Consider the following 18,045-nt stretch of genomic DNA (forward strand, 5'->3'; position numbering starts at 1 on the left):
AGACAATAGGTCTCATATATGATTGTGGCAGGAGAAGGCTCGAGGGGGTGAGTGGCCTACAACATCAAATCTCCAGGTGTGCATTTTAATTCCATGATGTTGGAGATGCCATAGTTGGACTGGGTCAAAAATCAAACACCACCAGGTTACAAACAGGTCTATTCGAAATTGAAGCTTTCAGAGCTCCACTCTTTCCTCAGGTGTGGTATTCTTAATTCTAGAGCACATTAGAAGCCTAAAATAACAAACTTGGTTGGAAGGTCTCACAAGGAAAGCTCGTGCCTTTCTTGTTTAGAATGCCACTCCTATTCCCATTTAGTGAAGCTCTAATCTTCTGGTTCGTTACCCACTCACCTCAAGTCTGGCAGATCACCTCTAGATGGTCAACTTGCTTCTGCTCTCAGATAACATTTGTTTTAAATGGAAGCCCACTAGCAACCACATTGCTAAAATAAACTGCTTCTCTCAGGGAGGCCCAGATTCTCATTGAGCCGCTTTCTCAGCAGAGTTTAAATCCCCACTTCACACTCAAACCAGCATACTTGTAGTCTAACAATGCCTTAAGCATGATTTATTTTCAGCAATGGGAAAATTTTTCCCAAATTTTTAAAAAGGCTAATATTAATGATAATCCATGGTCCATTTTACAAGCAACCTTATCAAATTTACAAGTTTACAAATTCCTCTTTTGCTTTAAATGCAAGTGATAAGCACAAATATATTAAGTCAATAATGTAACTGCTTCAATCATTGAGGAAATGGAACCACTTACTGACCTGACAGCCCTGCATGTTTGAGTCCCTCCCAAATGGGAATGATGCTCTCTCTGCTTTGCCTGCAAAACAAAGACATTTGTATCAGATTATCTGCAGGATAACAGATGCAATTGCCAGAACCAGCATTGCAACTTACTTTCAGCATGACCATCACCTCTATTAGGTGAAGTCTATTTATAAAACGGTAATTTAATTTAATGCATCTCTCTTAAAACAAACAACACCCATGTGCAACCTGCTACGTAACCTCCTTTTGTACATAAATTTCTGCCCTAGCATTGCTTTGATGTTGATAGTTCTGATACAATGCTTTTTACCAATCCCAATATTCAGTATTCTGGGAAACAGCAAAAGGGCACTGGACCTTATCCATACACAGGACATATCAGACGCCCTTGGACTAATGGAATAGTGCATGGTGCATTAAAAAGGAAAGGTTATGTTTATTTGGGAGTGCCAGGAAGTTTCTTAAAAGTGAAATACTTAACTTGCTCAATCCTTCAACCAATATCCTGTTTTTGAAAAGAAGATAATTTAATATTTAAAAGACAAATTGTACTTCCACTGTGGCTAATGACTGGGGTAACATCCGATAAAAGAGAAAGTGCTTCTCTGATGTCAGCAATGAGGATTATCAAACAGTGGATTTCTCAGGACAAAGCTACTGTTCCAGTACAAATCTACAGTGTACTCAACAGTTAAAAGGTCCTTAACTATGTTCCCTATAATATCCATGCAAATGCATTTTCCAGGAACCAGAGGATATTAATCAGGATCAAGAACCCTTATTACGACTTCCCAGGACACTGGGGGAAAGAGGCATGTTGTGGAATCCTACTACTGCTCAAACCAACTTTGGAAAACAGGTCATAGGAAACCTGCCATGAGTAGCTCGGTCTCACACTGTACACTGTAGGGACGGCACAGTGGCAAGCACTGCTGCCTCACAGCGCCAGAGACTCGGGTTCAATTCCCGCCTCAGGCGACTCTGTGTGGAGTTTGCGCATTCTCCCTGTGTCTGCGTGGATTTCCTCCAGAAATGTGCAGGTTAGGTGAATTGGCCATGCTAAATTGCCCATAGTGTTAGGTGAAGGGGTAAATGTAGGGGAATGGGTCTGGGTCGGTTGCGCTTCAGTGGGTTGGTGTGGACTTGTTGGGCCGAAGGGCCTGTTTCCACACTGTAAGCAATCCAATTTAATCAAATAGTGCAATGACTTGATGAGTTAACTAGAAAATTCAAGTCAAGTCTACGTTGAGGTACAGAGATAAACTGAAAAATAGTACTATGGTTATACTGAATCAAAATGATAAAAATCAGATATATGCAATAAAATAGGTGACAGTCATTCATTCACTGATTCATTTCTCTGGGCAGTCCCTAGACCAATCAAAGCTCAGGTTTGAAATTTAGACAGAGTCTGGCTGTTATTTAATGGGTGCTTCTCCATGGCAAAATCTCTGCCAGAGTCTACATACCAACAATCGGTACTCTCCTTTCAAGTAGTATAAATTTGGTTGGTATTGAACTGATATTTTTGAAAATCGTCCAAGAGTGCATGACAAAAAGGCTCGACAAGATGTCCCTCTTTTCAGCGAGACTCAAAGATCTACTTTTCACTTAATGGAAGAGGAAGCAGATGAAACTTGTGAGAAGACTTCCTCTCAACTAGTTACAATGGCCTTTGCATACTGATATGCCTGCCTGCAGTCAGCTGGGAAAAAGTTAAGAGTAAGATCTGCAGAGTAGAACAAAACATAAATGAGTGAAAAGCAAAAGGCACAACTATCAACTAGTCATTGGTGAGAGCGCTACTCCATCATATATGCATTGAAAAAGATAGAAATATAATTTCCATGCTTCTGCAGTAACTTGTATACTTTGCTAATTTGTTCTCCTACCAGGCTTGTTTATCTTATGGAAGAGTGCAATAGAATAAATATGCAATGTATAAACCTAATTGTCGCTTCAATAAATTTGAAAATTATTCACTGACACAGCAAAATTAAAGAGATAAGAAACATAACATTTGCAGGAAAAGATGCTTTACAACCATGTTACATGGCACTGCCAACATTTTTAAAAAAATCTTAAGGCTTCCCACAGGACAGTGACAAAAGAAAAAAAGACACTGAGGCTCATAAGGAGATATTAGGGCAGATGACCAAAGGTTGGTGAATGTGGTAGTTTTTAAGGTGACTCTCGATGGAAGAAAGAGAGTAGAGACAGCGAGATTCAAGGAAAGAACTCCAAAGCTTAGAACCCAGGCTGTTGAAAGTATAGGCGACTGCAGAAGCTGGAGATCAGAATCGAGTGTGTTGTTGGAAAAGCACAGCAGATCAGGCAGCATCCGAGGAGCAGGAGAATAGATGTTTTGGGCAAAAGTTGAAAGTATAGCCAGCACTGGCCAGTAAAACTGATTAAAATTGGAAATGTTCAAAAGGCCATAATTAGAGAAGACATTTCAGAGAGACTGGAACACAAAGTAGATCATTCAGTATCTCAAACCTGCTTTGCCATTGAATTTGATCAGAGCAGATCATCCATGTTAATGCCTTTTCCCCGTACCATAATCACATCCCTTTATACCATTGATATTTAGAAACTGGTGTCAATCATAACTTTAAATGCACTGAATGACTGAACTTTCACAGCCCACTGGGAGACAGAATTCCAAATATTCCCAACCCCGAATAAAATGTTTCACAGTTCCCAGTGGCTTCTCTTTTATTTTAAAAATGTTTCTCAATTTTAGGGGAAATATCTTACTTATATATCACAGTCAGAGAATTACAGCACGGAAACAGACCCTTCGGTCGAACCCATCCATGCCGACCAGATATCCCAAACCCAATGTAGTCCCACCTGCTAGCATCCAGCCCATATCCCTCCAAACCCTTCCTATTCATATACCCATCCAGATACCTTTGAAATGTTGCAATTGTACTAGCCTTCACCACTTCCTCTGGCAGCCCATTTCCTCCCCCCAACACACACACACACACACACCACCCTCTGCATGAAACAGCTGCCTCTTAGGTCTCTTTTATATCTTTCTCCACTCACCCTAAGACCTATGCCCTCTAGTTCTGGACTTTCCCACCCCAGGGGAAAGACCTTGTCTATTTACCCTATCCATGCCCCTCATGATTTTATAAACCTCTATAAGGTCACCCTCAGCCTCCAGTACTCCAGGGAAAACAATCCCAGACTATTCAGCCTCTCCTTATAGTTCAAATCCTTCGACCTTGGCAACATCCTTGTAAATCTTTTCCGAACCCTTTCAAGTTTCACAACATCATTCCGATAGGAAGGAGACCAGAACTGCACACAATATTCCAAAAGAGGCCTAACCAATATCCTGTACAGCTGCAACATGTACTCAACACTCCTGCACTTAATACTCTGACCAATAAAGGAAAGCATACCATGTGCCTTCTTCACTTTTAAGGAACTATGAACCTGCACTCCAAGGTCTCTTTATTTAGTAACACTCCCTGGGAATTTACCATGAAGTGCAGGAGTCCTGCTAAGATTTGCTTTCCCAAAATGCAGCATCTTGCATTTATCTAAATTAAACTCCATCTGCCACTCTTCAGTCCATTGGCCCATCTCTATTCTGTGAAACTCCTTAAATTGTGGGTTTCAAGGAGAATAACCCTTACTCTTAAATTCTTGAGAATGCAGGCCTAGCATTCAAAATCTCTCTTCATAGACCAGTCCTGTCACCCTGGAACAAGTCTGTGTTGTACTTGTTCTATAGCAATAATATCCTAACCTCTCACCATTGAAGAGATGCTTTGCACATCTGTTCTTCCAACCAAAGTGGATAACTTCACCATTTCCCATATTATATTCCACCTGCCATATTGTAAACATTTGCCAAGCATGCAGAAATCCTCTTGAAGCTGCTTTGCAACTTGCCCACAACATATATTCCCACAAACCTGTAGCATATAAAATTTGGAAATAATACATTTCGTTCCCACATCCAACCATTGATATGTATTGTCAATAGCTGAGTCCAAGTACTGATCCATGCAATGCCTCACTATTCTCAGCCTATGTGAGAACAGCTCTTTTATTCTTACAATCTGTTTTTAGTCTGTTAGTCAATCATTCATCAATGCATCTTCCTACTGGAGATGGACATGCAATAATGGAAGGAGTCATTAACAGTGCTATCAAGCAGCATCTGCTCAGCAGGAATGTGCTCAGTGACACCCAGTTTGGGTTCACCAGGTCCACTCAGCTCCTGACCTCATTACAGCTTTGGTTCAATTATGGACAAAAGAGCTGATTTCCAGAGATGAGGCGACAGTGTCTACCATTGACCATTAAGACAACAAGCATGAAGCATAACACCAGTCCAGCCGAGTTAGGTTGAATGGCCCGTTTCTGAGCTAATTGTGTTATTCTATGTTCAAATGTAGAGAAGTTGACTAAATTTTTCTTGATCTTGAGTGCGCCATGTGGAGGCAAGATATGGTCAAAACTAAAACTTTAAAACACAGAAGAAGCTAACTGAAAGATATACTTCAAATGTCAGGATATAAATTAAGCAGAGATAATAATTAGGACGTATCGATTTACTTAAGCAGATGCAAAGTAATCAAAATATTGCAGCGCTCTGATCCTTTGTTACCGAGTAGAAAAGACATATGATCAAAGAAGTCAGTACTTCAGTTTTCAAAGAAAGCTCGAGAGGCAGGGCACTGCAAGCTCTTGTGCTCCTTTTCACTTGTCTGCTATCCTTTAGAGAAGTCAACTGCAGAAATAGTTAGCATTAACATGGACACTGATGTCATCCAGCTCTGAGAAAGTGAGGACTGCTCTCTCTCTCCATCATTTCTCTCAATAAATGCTCTCAAACTATTTGTTTGATGTCCTGGTTTTGGTGAGTCACAATTTCCTCCAGTTAAACTGTTCTCTTCTTTTCTTCCACCATAAATTTCATTTTTTTAAAATTACTGACCACATCTCTCTTTGTCGTCACTGTCTGCGTCTGAGGCAAGCTATGATAAATCTCTGCACTCTATTTGAGTTTCCAAATCAAAACCTTATCACAAAGAATATCCAATTTAAACCTCTTGTGACATTCCATTCCTTGCCACCCCCTCAGCCAATCTACTGCCAAAACACCAATTCATCTGTGGCTACCTCCAGTCTCAGCAATTCAAATACTCACCTTGCCGAACTCTTAATGCTCCATCATCTGAAAACATCAGCTCATCAATGACTTTGCTGCCAATGTCCTAATCTACATCAAGTTCAGCTCACCAATTATCCCCACTGTTGCTGGTCTACTTTGGTTCTCAGGTACTGAATGCTTTTCAATCCCTTTGCAAACTCCAGTCGAGTTCCATAAACAGCTCCAATCCTCTAACTCCGGCCTGACACTTCTTGTCTCTGACTCTGAATTTTCGTACAAATTTAATGTCTATATCCAATAGCCCTATCTCCTCTCCCCTAATCTCTATTTCCATCACCATTAGCAGACATATCTTTAATCATTTAGGTGCCATGCTTATCAGAAACAGTTATAAATTAGCCCCATTTAAAACATGTATTTTTTCACAGGATCCACCAAAGCACTGTTTACAATCTGACAGTATAACTATGATCATGTCAATCCTGTCAAACATCTTTTAATTTACTGCTGCTAGCTTAGATATTTAAACGGTCAAAAATTTAAGACATTTGTTTAAATCATATGTTTGCAAGTTAAAACTCAAAGAATCATCAAAGTAGATACTTTTGAAAGATGCTGCGAACATGTTATCTAAGGACTAATGTTCAAAGCAAAAAGAAAAAACTAGTAATTACATTATAATTGTTGACAAGTAGTTTTAACGGAACTGTTGATCAATTTAGATATTGCCACAAACAATAACAGAATTGGGTAGAAGAAATCAGATACAAAGTTGTGACGTACAAAGTAAATGATTTTACCATGATCAGAATCTGTCAAACAAGACCATGAAACCAGATCAATAACACTGCCCTGAATTACTGACTTCTATCACGTGGTAGGAAATGTTTCTCGACGAGATAGATCCAACATGGACTTTTCAGTAGCACAAAATGGCTTCCTTCTCTGCTAAAATTGCAGTGGACTGTTGTGTATTTGCATAGCCACCTGAGGGTCAAAATGTAAAGTTCTATAAGGCGGTATGTTGTGTGATGTAATTCATAATTTATCATCTTTTGTTATTAAATATCGTTCCAATAAGACTCCAAGATTTAGCTGTTTTCAGACTTTGGCTAAATTATAAGTTACAAACATTCCTGTTCTGGTAATTCCCTTTTCCAGGATTTCTGTTCATATTTATAATTATTTACTTTGATTTTGTAGGTCTATTTTTAAGCAGGACAGGGTAACAGGAAAAGGAGATGTGCGAATCTAACAAAAACAAATTTTTGCACAAACTCAGTAAGTCTGGCAGCATCTGTGGAAAGAGGTAGAGTTAAAGTTTGAGTCCAGCGACTCCCCTTCAGAACTAGCAGTGGCTAGAGAAAGATAGTATACATGCTGATGACAGGGAGAGTTAGTGTGGGGGGGTAGGTCATGAAGAGAAAAAGGTGCAAGCAATAGGTGGACATGGAGCTCAGAGGGAGAAACAGTTAGGCACAGAAGGACAAATAATGGTAAACAATGGAGAGAGAAAAGCGAATAATGGAGACAATAAGGAGGTAAAAATGGGTTGGCTGTGCTGGAAACAGCCAATACAATGGCAGGGCCTGTTGCTCAAGGGCGCATAAAGATCAGGGGAGAAGATGCTCAGGCTCTCAAATTATTGAACTTGATGTCAAGTCCTGAAGGCTACAGAATCCCCAAACAGAAATTAAGTTGCTGTTCTTCCAGCTTTCATTAAGCATCATTGCAGCATAGTAGCAAATCCAAGATGGAAAAGTTGGTCAGCGAACATAGCGATGGGTTGAAGAGACAGGCATCAGGGAGCTCAGGGCCATTTTTGCGGACAGAACGTTGGCCTTCTGTAAAGCAGTCGCCCGGTCTCTCCCCATTGTAGAGGGGACGACAGTGTGAACCGCATTTACAATAGATTAGGTTGAGCAAAGTGCAAGTAAATTGTTTCACCTGGAAGGTTTGTCTGGGGCCTTGGATAGTGAGAAGAGGGGAAGTAAACAGGCAAGTGTTACACCTTCTTCCATTACATAGGAAGGTGCTGTGGGGGTATGGTGAGATATTGGGAGGGGAGGAGGAGTGGACGAGGGTGTCCTGGAGGGAGCAATCCCTACAGAATTCAGCAAGGGAGACGAGGGGAATGTGTGTCTGACGGTAGCATCCCACTGGTGGTAGAGGAAATGGGCAGCTTATAATCCTTTGGAATGTGAACCCTGGTGGGGTGATAAGTGAGGACCGGGGGACTCTATCAGTGTTGTGGGAAGGAAGAGCAAGGGTGAGGGAGGTGTGGAAAATAGGTGGAACACGGTTGAGATTTCTGTCAACCATGGGGGCAGGGAATCCTCAGTTGAGGTAAAAAGTGGATATTTCTTAGACACCAGTGCAGAAGGTAGCAAAATGGATGAAGCACTACTCGATTGACAATGAAGCATTACAGAAATATATTATAGCTGTTATTAGACCATATGATTTTCAGTGATTTCACTGATCTGTGCTTGAATTATGTTATTTTAGTGACTGATCGATTTACAAAGATTACTTAAGTCTGTGGATGTGAAACAAGAAAGCTAAATTAATGAAGAACTTTCCAGAATTAGTTCAGGCCCGTCTGTGTGTAGAAATCCTGCATTATGAGATATTTTAAAGTACTGTAAAGAAAATCTGTTGTAGATTTAGAACTAGTGTGATTGCTTTGCTGCTCTTGAACATGAAATAATATATGCAAAAAGTTAGTGAATATATAAAATGTCCAACCATCTTCATTGAGGACCTTTTTCCATCATAAGGTTAGAAGATGTTTTATTTTAAAATGTTCATCTATAACTGCACAATGTTCATGAACCTTCAGGATTCAGCAAATATTAACGACGTGGAGATGCTGGAGCTGGACTGGGGTGGACAAGGTCAAAAATCAAACAACACTGTTATAGTCCAACAGGTTCATTTGAAACTGCTTTCGGAGTTAAGCTCCTTCCTCAGGTGTGGTGTGATAGAAAGGTATAAGACACTGCATTTATAAGCAAAAAGTTAACTTTAAAAGTCGCTGCCCTTGATGAATCCTTTAATCAGTTAGGAGGTAGACCGCTGATTAAAATGCGAATGACCTGGGTGGATTCAGGATCAGTAGTCCTTTTGGGACTTGCTCGGATTTCTTGCATTTCTGTAGAAATATGATGTCTGTATCTATATGTGCAATTTTCTTAGAGGTCCTCTCTACTTTGAGCCAGCAGGTCATGGTGTTGATTGTAGCCGTGATGTGAAGATGCTGGAGTTGGACTGGGGTGAACAAGGTCAAAAATCAAATGACACCAGCTTATAGACCAACAGAACATTAACGCAGCAAGACCTGGACAATATTCAAGTTGAGCTGATAAGTGGTAAGTAATATTCATGCCATAGAAGTGCTAGGCAATGACTATTTCTGATAATAGATGACTTAACATACAGCAGCTGATATTCAATGACATTTCCTTTGCTGAATGCCTGCTGAACAACAATAAGGGAGTTAGCAATGACTAAAAACTGAACTCGCGCAACCTAATAAATAATAATGGCTACCACAGAGTGTCAAAGACTGGGAATTCTGAAGTGAGTAACTTACCTCCTGACTTCCCAAAGCCCATCCAAGGCATACTGCAGGGGTGTGATGGAACAGTCCTCACTTATCTGGATGAATGATGCTCTAACAACATGAAGCTCGGGCAGCATGGTGGCACAGTGGTTAGCACTGCTGCTTCACAGCACCAGAGACCTGGATTCATTTCCCGCCTCATGGAACTGTCTGTGTGGAGTTTGCACATTCTCCCAGTGTCTGTGTGGGTTTCCTCCAGGTGCTTCGGTTTCCTCCCACAGTCCAAACATGTGCAGGTGAGGTGAATTGGCCATGCTAAATTGCCCGTAGTGTGAGGTGAAGGGGTAAATGTAGAAGAATGGGTCAGGGTGGGTTGCTCTTCGGAGGGTCGGTGTGGACTTGTTGGGCTGAAGGGCCTGCTTCCACACTACAAGTAATCTAATCTAATCTAAAAATAAAACAAGCAAGAAACTCAACACCTTCCGGGAGAAAGCAGCCCACTTGTTTAGCATCTTGTCCACTACCTTAAACATATGCTCAACTACCACCAATACGGTTCCATTTGCAAGATGCATTGCAGTAAGTCATCAAGCCTGCTTCGACACCATCTCCCAACCTCTACCACTAATACAGACATTGGCAGAAGAATGGAACACTACCACCTGCAGACTAACCCAAACACTAACCCAGGCACCATCCTGATCTGGAACTATACCACCATTCCTTCAGTGACAGGGTCAAATCCTGGAACTCTGTTCCCAATGGCACTGGGTGTATCTGCAATGGTTCAAGGTGGCAGCTCACCATTAACTTCTCAATGGCAATTAGGGATAGGCAGTAAGTGCTTAGCAAGTCTTTGATGCCCACAACATGCAACAGAGTAAAATAGAATTCAATGAAAACATGAAGGGATGAAGAAGGAACTTAACACCTATAATCCAAATGCACAATTCTTCCAAAGTGAAAAACACAATAGATCAAATCAAATAGGAAGCATTCGAGGACTTTATTATTAGAAATTCAGAAGAACAGAGGGATCTAGAGGTGCTTTGCCACAAATCCCTTATGGCAGCAGGACATAGTAATAGGGTAGGTAAGGAGGCATACAGGATGCTTGCCTTCGTCAGTCGAGGCATAGATTGTAAGAGCAGGGAAGTTATACTGGAGTTGTACAGAATTCTAGTTAGGCCACAGCTAGAGTACAGGTTGCTGTTCTGATCATCACACTGTCAGAAGGATGTGATTGCACTGGAAAGAGTGTGGAGTGGAGATTCAGCAAGATGGGAGGGAGTATTTCAGCTATGAAGAGAGGCTGGATAAGCTTGAGTTGTTTTCTTTGGACAAGCGAAGTTTGGGGGTGGCCCTGATAGAAGTGCAGACAACAAAAATAGAAATTGCTGGAAGAGCATCTGTGGAAAGAAATTAGAGTTAACATTTTGGGTCAAGTGATCCTTTCTCACAACTGATCGAGCTGTGTAAGATTATGAGGGGTATGGACAGGTTGAACCGGAAACAGTTCTTCCTGTTAGAATTTATTGTCACATCTACTCAATGAGTATAGCGAAAAACTTATATGTCACCACTTGCAGCGCCAACTTAGGTAGAAACGTACCTAGGTGCAACTTCTTTAGCTCCAAGATCTTAGAAAATAGAAAAATACCATGTCCAGCATTGCGGAAATAAAAGTTCAGGACCACAGACCACGCTGGCATGCAGCTTCCAGTCCACACATGGTCCCTGGCTCCAGACCAGGCCAGGCTTCATCTCGAGGCTCATGAGGCTGGGAGACCTGCATGCTGGGCAAAGGACACCACGCCAGAAGGCCAATATGGGAGTCCGCTGCCATGCCAGGAGTTGTCACTGTGAGAGAAGAAGAAAGAAAACCAAGAGGGGAAAAAAAGAGTGGGTGGAGTGGACGACCTCTGGCTGCAGTATCCCAGCCTGCCGCCATCTTGGATCCTTGAGTAACATGTCAAGAAGACAGCAGCATAATTTTACAGTGAAAGGCAAAACGTTTGAGGGGATCGGAGGAAACTGCTCTTCCCCCAGAGGATCTGGAATGCACTGGCTGCTAGGGTAGTTGAGCCAAGAAACCTCACAATCTTTAAAAAGTACTTTGATGAATACTTGAAATGTTATACGTTGAAGGTTTTGGGCCAAGTGAGGAAAAGTGGGACTAGTGTAGGTAGTCATGTAATTTGGCAATGCAGATGCGATGGGCCAAAGGAACTCTTCTTACTCTATGGTTCTGAGTGCAATGCATTATAGTTGCTACATGCTAATCGTAAAGTTACCGAGAGAACAACTTGGCAGGCCATTATGAAAAAGAACATGAAAGTCAAAGATTCACTAGCAGAATGGGAAACTAAAGTTATAAGGGATGACTTCAATTGTTAAGATTATTTCCACAAGAGCAGAGATTTAACAGAGTTTATAAAATCACAGAATGTTTTAACAGAATTTGAGAATACATAGTTAATAGAATATTTCCTCTTGCTGACCAAGAAGTCACTAATTTAAAATTGTTACTAAGTGACTGACAAACAAAATCATCAGGAGTAATTTCTTTGTGTTAAAAGATGGAATGCTTTGCCATAGGAACTGAGATCTTAAAAAAAGAAAAAAGGGGAAAGTGAATAATTAAGTGAAGCAGAGGAAGATATACAGCCAGGGTGAGATAGTAGTGAGATTAGTTTTGACATGAGTAAAGAAGTGGATATAAATGACCCAAATAGCTTCCTTCTATCATTTAGACTCCTATGGTTCTATGAATTCCCTCACATAGCACTGTTCACAGTTAAAAGATGTCATGTTTAGAATGGCAGTAACATAACATATAAACACAATGCATTGCTCTGCTGCTAAAATATAAACATTTATCTTTCTTTATGCTAGAAAAATCAAACTATTTGTTTGACACGAAAACTTCACATTCAACTTCACTCACTGCAACAGTACGATTGTTCAAAGTATAGATACAGAAGATACTGTAACAACTCACCATGGTTAATACAGCAACCCTTCCTTGCCGTACCACAGACGTATCTATAGTGAGGAATCTGGTCAATTGGCCCATCGGGTCCACATTGACCATCTAAAGAGCATCCCACCCTAACCTACTCCCTTATCCCATCCTTGTAACCCTGCAATTCCCATGGGTAACCCACCTGGCCTGCACATCCCAGGATACAATGAGGCAATTTAGCATGGCCAATCCACCCAACCTGCACATCTTTGGAAGGCAGGAGGCAACTGAAACACCTGCAGGCAACCCATGCAGATACAGGGAGAACGTGCACACTCCCCACTGACAGTCGTCTGAGGATTGAGTTGAACCTGGTACCTGGCGGTGAGGCAACAGTGTTAATCACTGAGCCACTGTGCCACCTATAACAAGGGCAGCAACCTCATAGAATATTATCGCACACCATCCTACTCAACTGTACCTGGCTGAGCACCTGGAAATCCCTATGTACCAATGTCCTGGGAGCATCAGTGGTTTATCATTTCAAGAAGGCAAACCTTCTCAAACCAACTTAGACATGGGAACAAAACAAAGAAAAGGTAACTGCTGTTAAGTAAACACTGGGATGAGCTGATTCATAGGTTAAGCACAATTGTAGCCCTTGCTTCATTCATTCTGCGACTGCATCACAAAAGTTTGCAGAACACAATGTGTATTGTATGTATTACTGAACATTTAAAGTATGACAGGCAAGAAATGTATATTTGCATAAGGCTTTTGCATTGTTAATAATGAACTTCTCAGCACGGTGTTCGTACTAAATTAGAGGGCATGCTATTTGCACCTTATGGTGTCAAACAGGGAGAGGTAGAAACTTCACTTTTAGAAACATTAGCTACAATCCTTCACCCATTCACTTTGATGAATGAAATATTGCAGACTAGCAATCGTAGACGCAGATTTCTGTTCATGTGTTATGATTCTACCACTAAGGTTGTTCGAGAGACCTATTAAAACCAGAAATTCCAGCTGATGGATGAGCTCAAATAAAGCTAAGCTGCTGTGACATTGTCTCTTTGGTTGCTCAAAATGTGTACACATCAAACTACTGTCTTTATTTCTTTGCATTCCCCACACCCGTCATCACATGTGGTAAATTAATTTATATTAGACAAAATTGACATCTGAAGGTTGGGACCCAAATATACATAAATATCAGAAAAATAGCAAATTTTGTAAAATTGGATTTTAGAATGAATCAAATGTGAGGATGGAATGTTAATGGAGTATTTATCTTATGGCAGATAAAAGGAATATTCTGAACAACGCTATAAATGTTTTAATCTTATTTCAGTTAAAAATCCTATGTCTGGAAGCTTTACATGAGCAGACAGAAACTTTCTATTATGATCGTTTCAATTTATTCATGTATTAATCAACAGAAACTCATTTATTCAACATTTTCAAAATAATGCAACATCAGAAAATTTACTACAAGAAAGTCAGTATTTGAAAGACAAAAATAAATGCATGCTTTTTGGAACTGTTCACGTAGAATGGTAAATATCAAGACCATAAGGTTGTTATGTACGTTTATAAAACTGGCCAAAACAAGGAGATCAAATAAGCTGAGCAATTTACAAAGCAGTTGCCAACGGATAGAACAGATTGTAAACAGACTTTAGGAATTTGAAAACAGATTTATAATCTATGAAAACTAAATGTTATGTTTTTGCAATGCCATCTTTTTTGTTAGTTATTTTGCATGCTTCCGTTGTGAACTGAAAGCATTAGAACATTTGCAAAAGGTTAACAGCATTTTTAGCATTCTGTGGTGCTCAGTGCATATTAGAATAGCAGAAAATAACAGCATGAATTGTAGAATGCCTAAGATGTTAAGCAATTTATGTGATTTAAAAATCTAGCTATTGCATATTCAACCAGTAATTTCTCCCTGTGTTGCACATTGCTCATACTTTTACCCTGCTGAATGAACAGGAACTGAAACCTCTGCCACAAATATTATGTAATAAGGACTGTGATGGATATACTTTTTTTTAAGCTTCCCCAATTTCACTAAAACCTCACTTTGTTTTAAATTTGCCAGTATTCTGTTGCATTTCAAGATCTTTTTGTATTTGCACAAAAAAGTAGTAAGTCGCTAATGATACAAGTGATTTGTGGTCATGTTTATCAATGACTAGTAGGCACCGAAGCACTGAATTCCCTCAAATGAAGAAATTGGTGAGCTTGAAATTCATTTGCTTTGGGGAGATTTGGGGGTCGGGGTGAAAAACGAAGAAAGATGCTGTTGAAGCCATGTTGGTGGTAACTGTTTCTGTTCTCTTTCACTCAACCCCACCCACACTCCCATTCCACCTCACGTCAATCAGATGGAAGGACAATGCTCAAATAAGTAAATAAAAGGGGGGTGGGGGGGGTGGGGGGGAGAAAAGAGGAATACAAGCTCTAAAGCCAAAATTTCTTTTGGAATGAATATTGATTCAAAATACTGTGAGGGTTAATTTTAAAAAACTATTCCTGCATGTGTGGGGGAGGATAGGAGGAAAGCAAAGACATGAATCATTCTTAGTGATTCAAGTGTTTCCATGACATCAATGGGCAACCTTCCAGAACTCATGCAAAGGCAAAACCTAAAAGGTACCAAAGAGTCACTGAAGCCAGTGGGTTGTAAAGAGAGCTTTTTTTTTTAGCAGAATACCCATTAAATTCATCTTATCCGAGTCACAGGGTTGCCTCAACACCATTTTCATACAACTTACATTTGGGTTAAACTGCTTATAGCCCTTGAAAGTGCAGCTGACTCAATGGACCTTTTTCAAAGCATCCATGTTGTCACCAGATTTCAATGTTAACTTGTTTACAAAGCCTGCTTCTTCGCAATATATTGAGGGGTCATATTTTTGCTGCACCCTTTATGACCTTGTACCACAATCAAATTAACCAGAAACAACAGACTGATTAAAATAAACGCCAATTTATCTCTGCCATTTGCCTGTTTCTGTGGTCCCGAACATAGTGAAATGAAATCTGTGTTAAACGTAATTTATATCTGTACAGCACAGCAATCACTGAGTTCAGATTTGAACACATATATAAATCTACAGACAGCAGGTGCAATTTTTTTTTTAAACTGCCTTGGTCTACTTGATTTTATTCTTTCAGAACACCATCCTACTATCACCCCATTATACTATATAGCAGTTTCTTAAATGTGTGCAGGGTCTTGGCATCAACTAACATAGCTGGCAACCTATTGTAAAAGCTAATGAGCCTCTGTATGAAGTACTTCCTGCCATCTGTCCAAAACTTGTCCTTCGAAACCTTGAACCTATCCCTCCTGTCCTACTGCCCCGAAAAGAACAGCTCAAGATTTACCTTGCTTATCCCACTTCTTATACATAGTCTGCAAGATCCTGTGAGAGATGCTCTTTTCAGGCTTAATATCCAAAAGTAGTTAGTTGTTCCACATAACTCATCCTTCTATCAGCCTCACTGTTCTCCTCTACTATATGCTGTAATGGTTCTCTTATGTTGCAGTGACAAGAACTACAAGCAAATCTCCAGCTGCTACCTGACCAGGGCCTCAGCATGACGTCTAGGGATTTGAACACAACTAATTTAGCAAAATAACCCACATTCTTGCTCAGTTTGTTTATTACTGCCTTGCAATGTTTAGAGCAAGTATCCAAATACTGTTGGTCTTCTTAAACTTCCATCATTCCAAGATCTAACCCATTCAGAATGCACATGCCTTAAATTGTTATTTCCAATATGAAGCGTTATCTGTGTTACAATTCATCTGAGACCACTGGGCCAAATAGGAAACATTTACTAAAACAAAATGCTGAAACATTCAGAATTTCAATCATCATTCTGTAAAGAAAAAAAACTATGATAATCTGACGTTCTCTCACTTCAGGAGCCATTTTCGTAACTTGAAAATTGTGAAACCAGGCAATGACAGACCAGTCAGCCTGACTATTATTGGTAAATTGCTACAGTCTATCAGTATCTGACTGCTTTGAAAATTTTCAACTGATCAGAAAGAGTCAGCATGAATTTGTAAAGGACAGGTTCATTGCTGACAAATTTGACTGAATGTTTTGAAGTAACTGAGGTAGATCTCTGTGGTGTTGTTCATATAGTCTTCCAGAAAAGTATTTGATCAAATCTGTCATTACTTTTAGGGGAATGTGATGGACTAGTGATATTATCTCTAGCCGATTAACTCAGAAACTCAGCTAATGTTTTGACTACCCAGGTTCAAATCCTGCTGGAGCAGATGGTGAAAAAAAATCTGAAATTAAGAATCGAATGATGACTGTGAAAGAATTGGCGATTGCCACTTGGTTCACTGTCAATAATCTGCCATTCTAGAGCCACCAACAATGTGGGTGACTCCCAACTGCCCCAGCAAACCACTCAGTTGTTTCAATCGCTATAAGTCATGATGGGCAGACTTCAAACAGATCTAGCGACTCAAGACTGGGCATGGCACCCATGAGATGCTGTGCACCATCACAGCAGCAGAATTGTACTCCAGCACAATCTGTAACCCCATGGCCCTGCACATCCTTAACTAGAGCCAGTGAATCAACTATGCTTCAATGTAGAATGCAGGAGGACATGTCACGAAAAATTAGGTATTAAGCTGGCGAAGCTATCAAACAGGATTACTTGCATGTCAAGCAGCATACGCAGTAAGTGAGAGACAGAACAAAGTAATCCCACATCCGACAATAGACAATAGGTGCAGTAGTAGGCCATTCAGCCCTTCTAGCCTGCACCGCCATTCAATATAATCATGGCTGATCATTCCTAATCAGTATCCTGTTCCTGCCTTATCTCCATAACCCTTGGTTCCACTATCTTTGAGAGCTCTATCCAACTCCTTCTTAAATGAATCCAGAGAGTGGGCCTCCACTCCCTCTGGGGCAGAGCATTCCACACAGCCACCACTCTCTGGGTGAAGAAATTTCTCCTGAGCTCTGTCCTAAATGGTCTACCCCGTATTTTTAAGCTGTGTCCTCAGGTTCGGTACTCACCCATCAGCGGAAACATGTTTCCTGCCTCCAGAGTGTCCAATCCTTTAATAATCTTATATGTCTCAATCAGGTCCCCTCTCAGTCTTCTAAACTCAAGGGTACACAAGCCCAGTCGCTCCAGTCTTTCAGTGTAAGGTAATCCCGCCATTCCAGGAATTGACCTCGTGAACCTACGCTGCATTCCCTCAATAGCCAGAATGTCTCTCCTCAAATTTGGAGACCAGAACTGCACACAGTACTCCAGGTGTGGTCTCACCAGGGCCCTGTACAGCTGCAGAAGAACCTCTTTGCTTCTATACTCAATCCCTCTTGTTATGAAGGCCAGCATGCTATTAGCCTTCTTCACTACCTGCTGTACCTGCATGCTTACCTTCATTGAGTGGTGTACAAGAACCCCCAGATCTCTCTGTACTGCCCCTTTACCTAAATTGATTCCACTTAGGTGGTAATCTGCCTTCCTGTTCTTGCCACCAAAGTGGATAACCATACATTTATCCACATTAAACAGCATCTGCCATGC

At 40.6% G+C, this 18,045-nt stretch overlaps 1 protein-coding gene across 4 annotated transcripts in view; it reads right to left on the minus strand.

Annotated features, from left to right (window-relative positions):
- Positions 1-18,045, minus strand: part of tcf4 (transcription factor 4) — a 459,054-nt gene that overhangs the window by 315,451 nt on the left and 125,558 nt on the right. For all 4 annotated transcript variants that reach the window (XM_043674585.1, XM_043674647.1, XM_043674258.1 and 1 more), the window contains exon 3: positions 777-835. In XM_043674585.1, coding sequence (XP_043530520.1) covers positions 777-835 — 59 coding nt within the window. The remainder of the gene's footprint in view (positions 1-776; positions 836-18,045) is intronic.

The sequence above is a fragment of the Chiloscyllium plagiosum genome, chromosome 1, assembly GCF_004010195.1.
Source record: "Chiloscyllium plagiosum isolate BGI_BamShark_2017 chromosome 1, ASM401019v2, whole genome shotgun sequence".
NCBI classification, from domain to species: Eukaryota; Metazoa; Chordata; class Chondrichthyes; order Orectolobiformes; family Hemiscylliidae; genus Chiloscyllium; species Chiloscyllium plagiosum.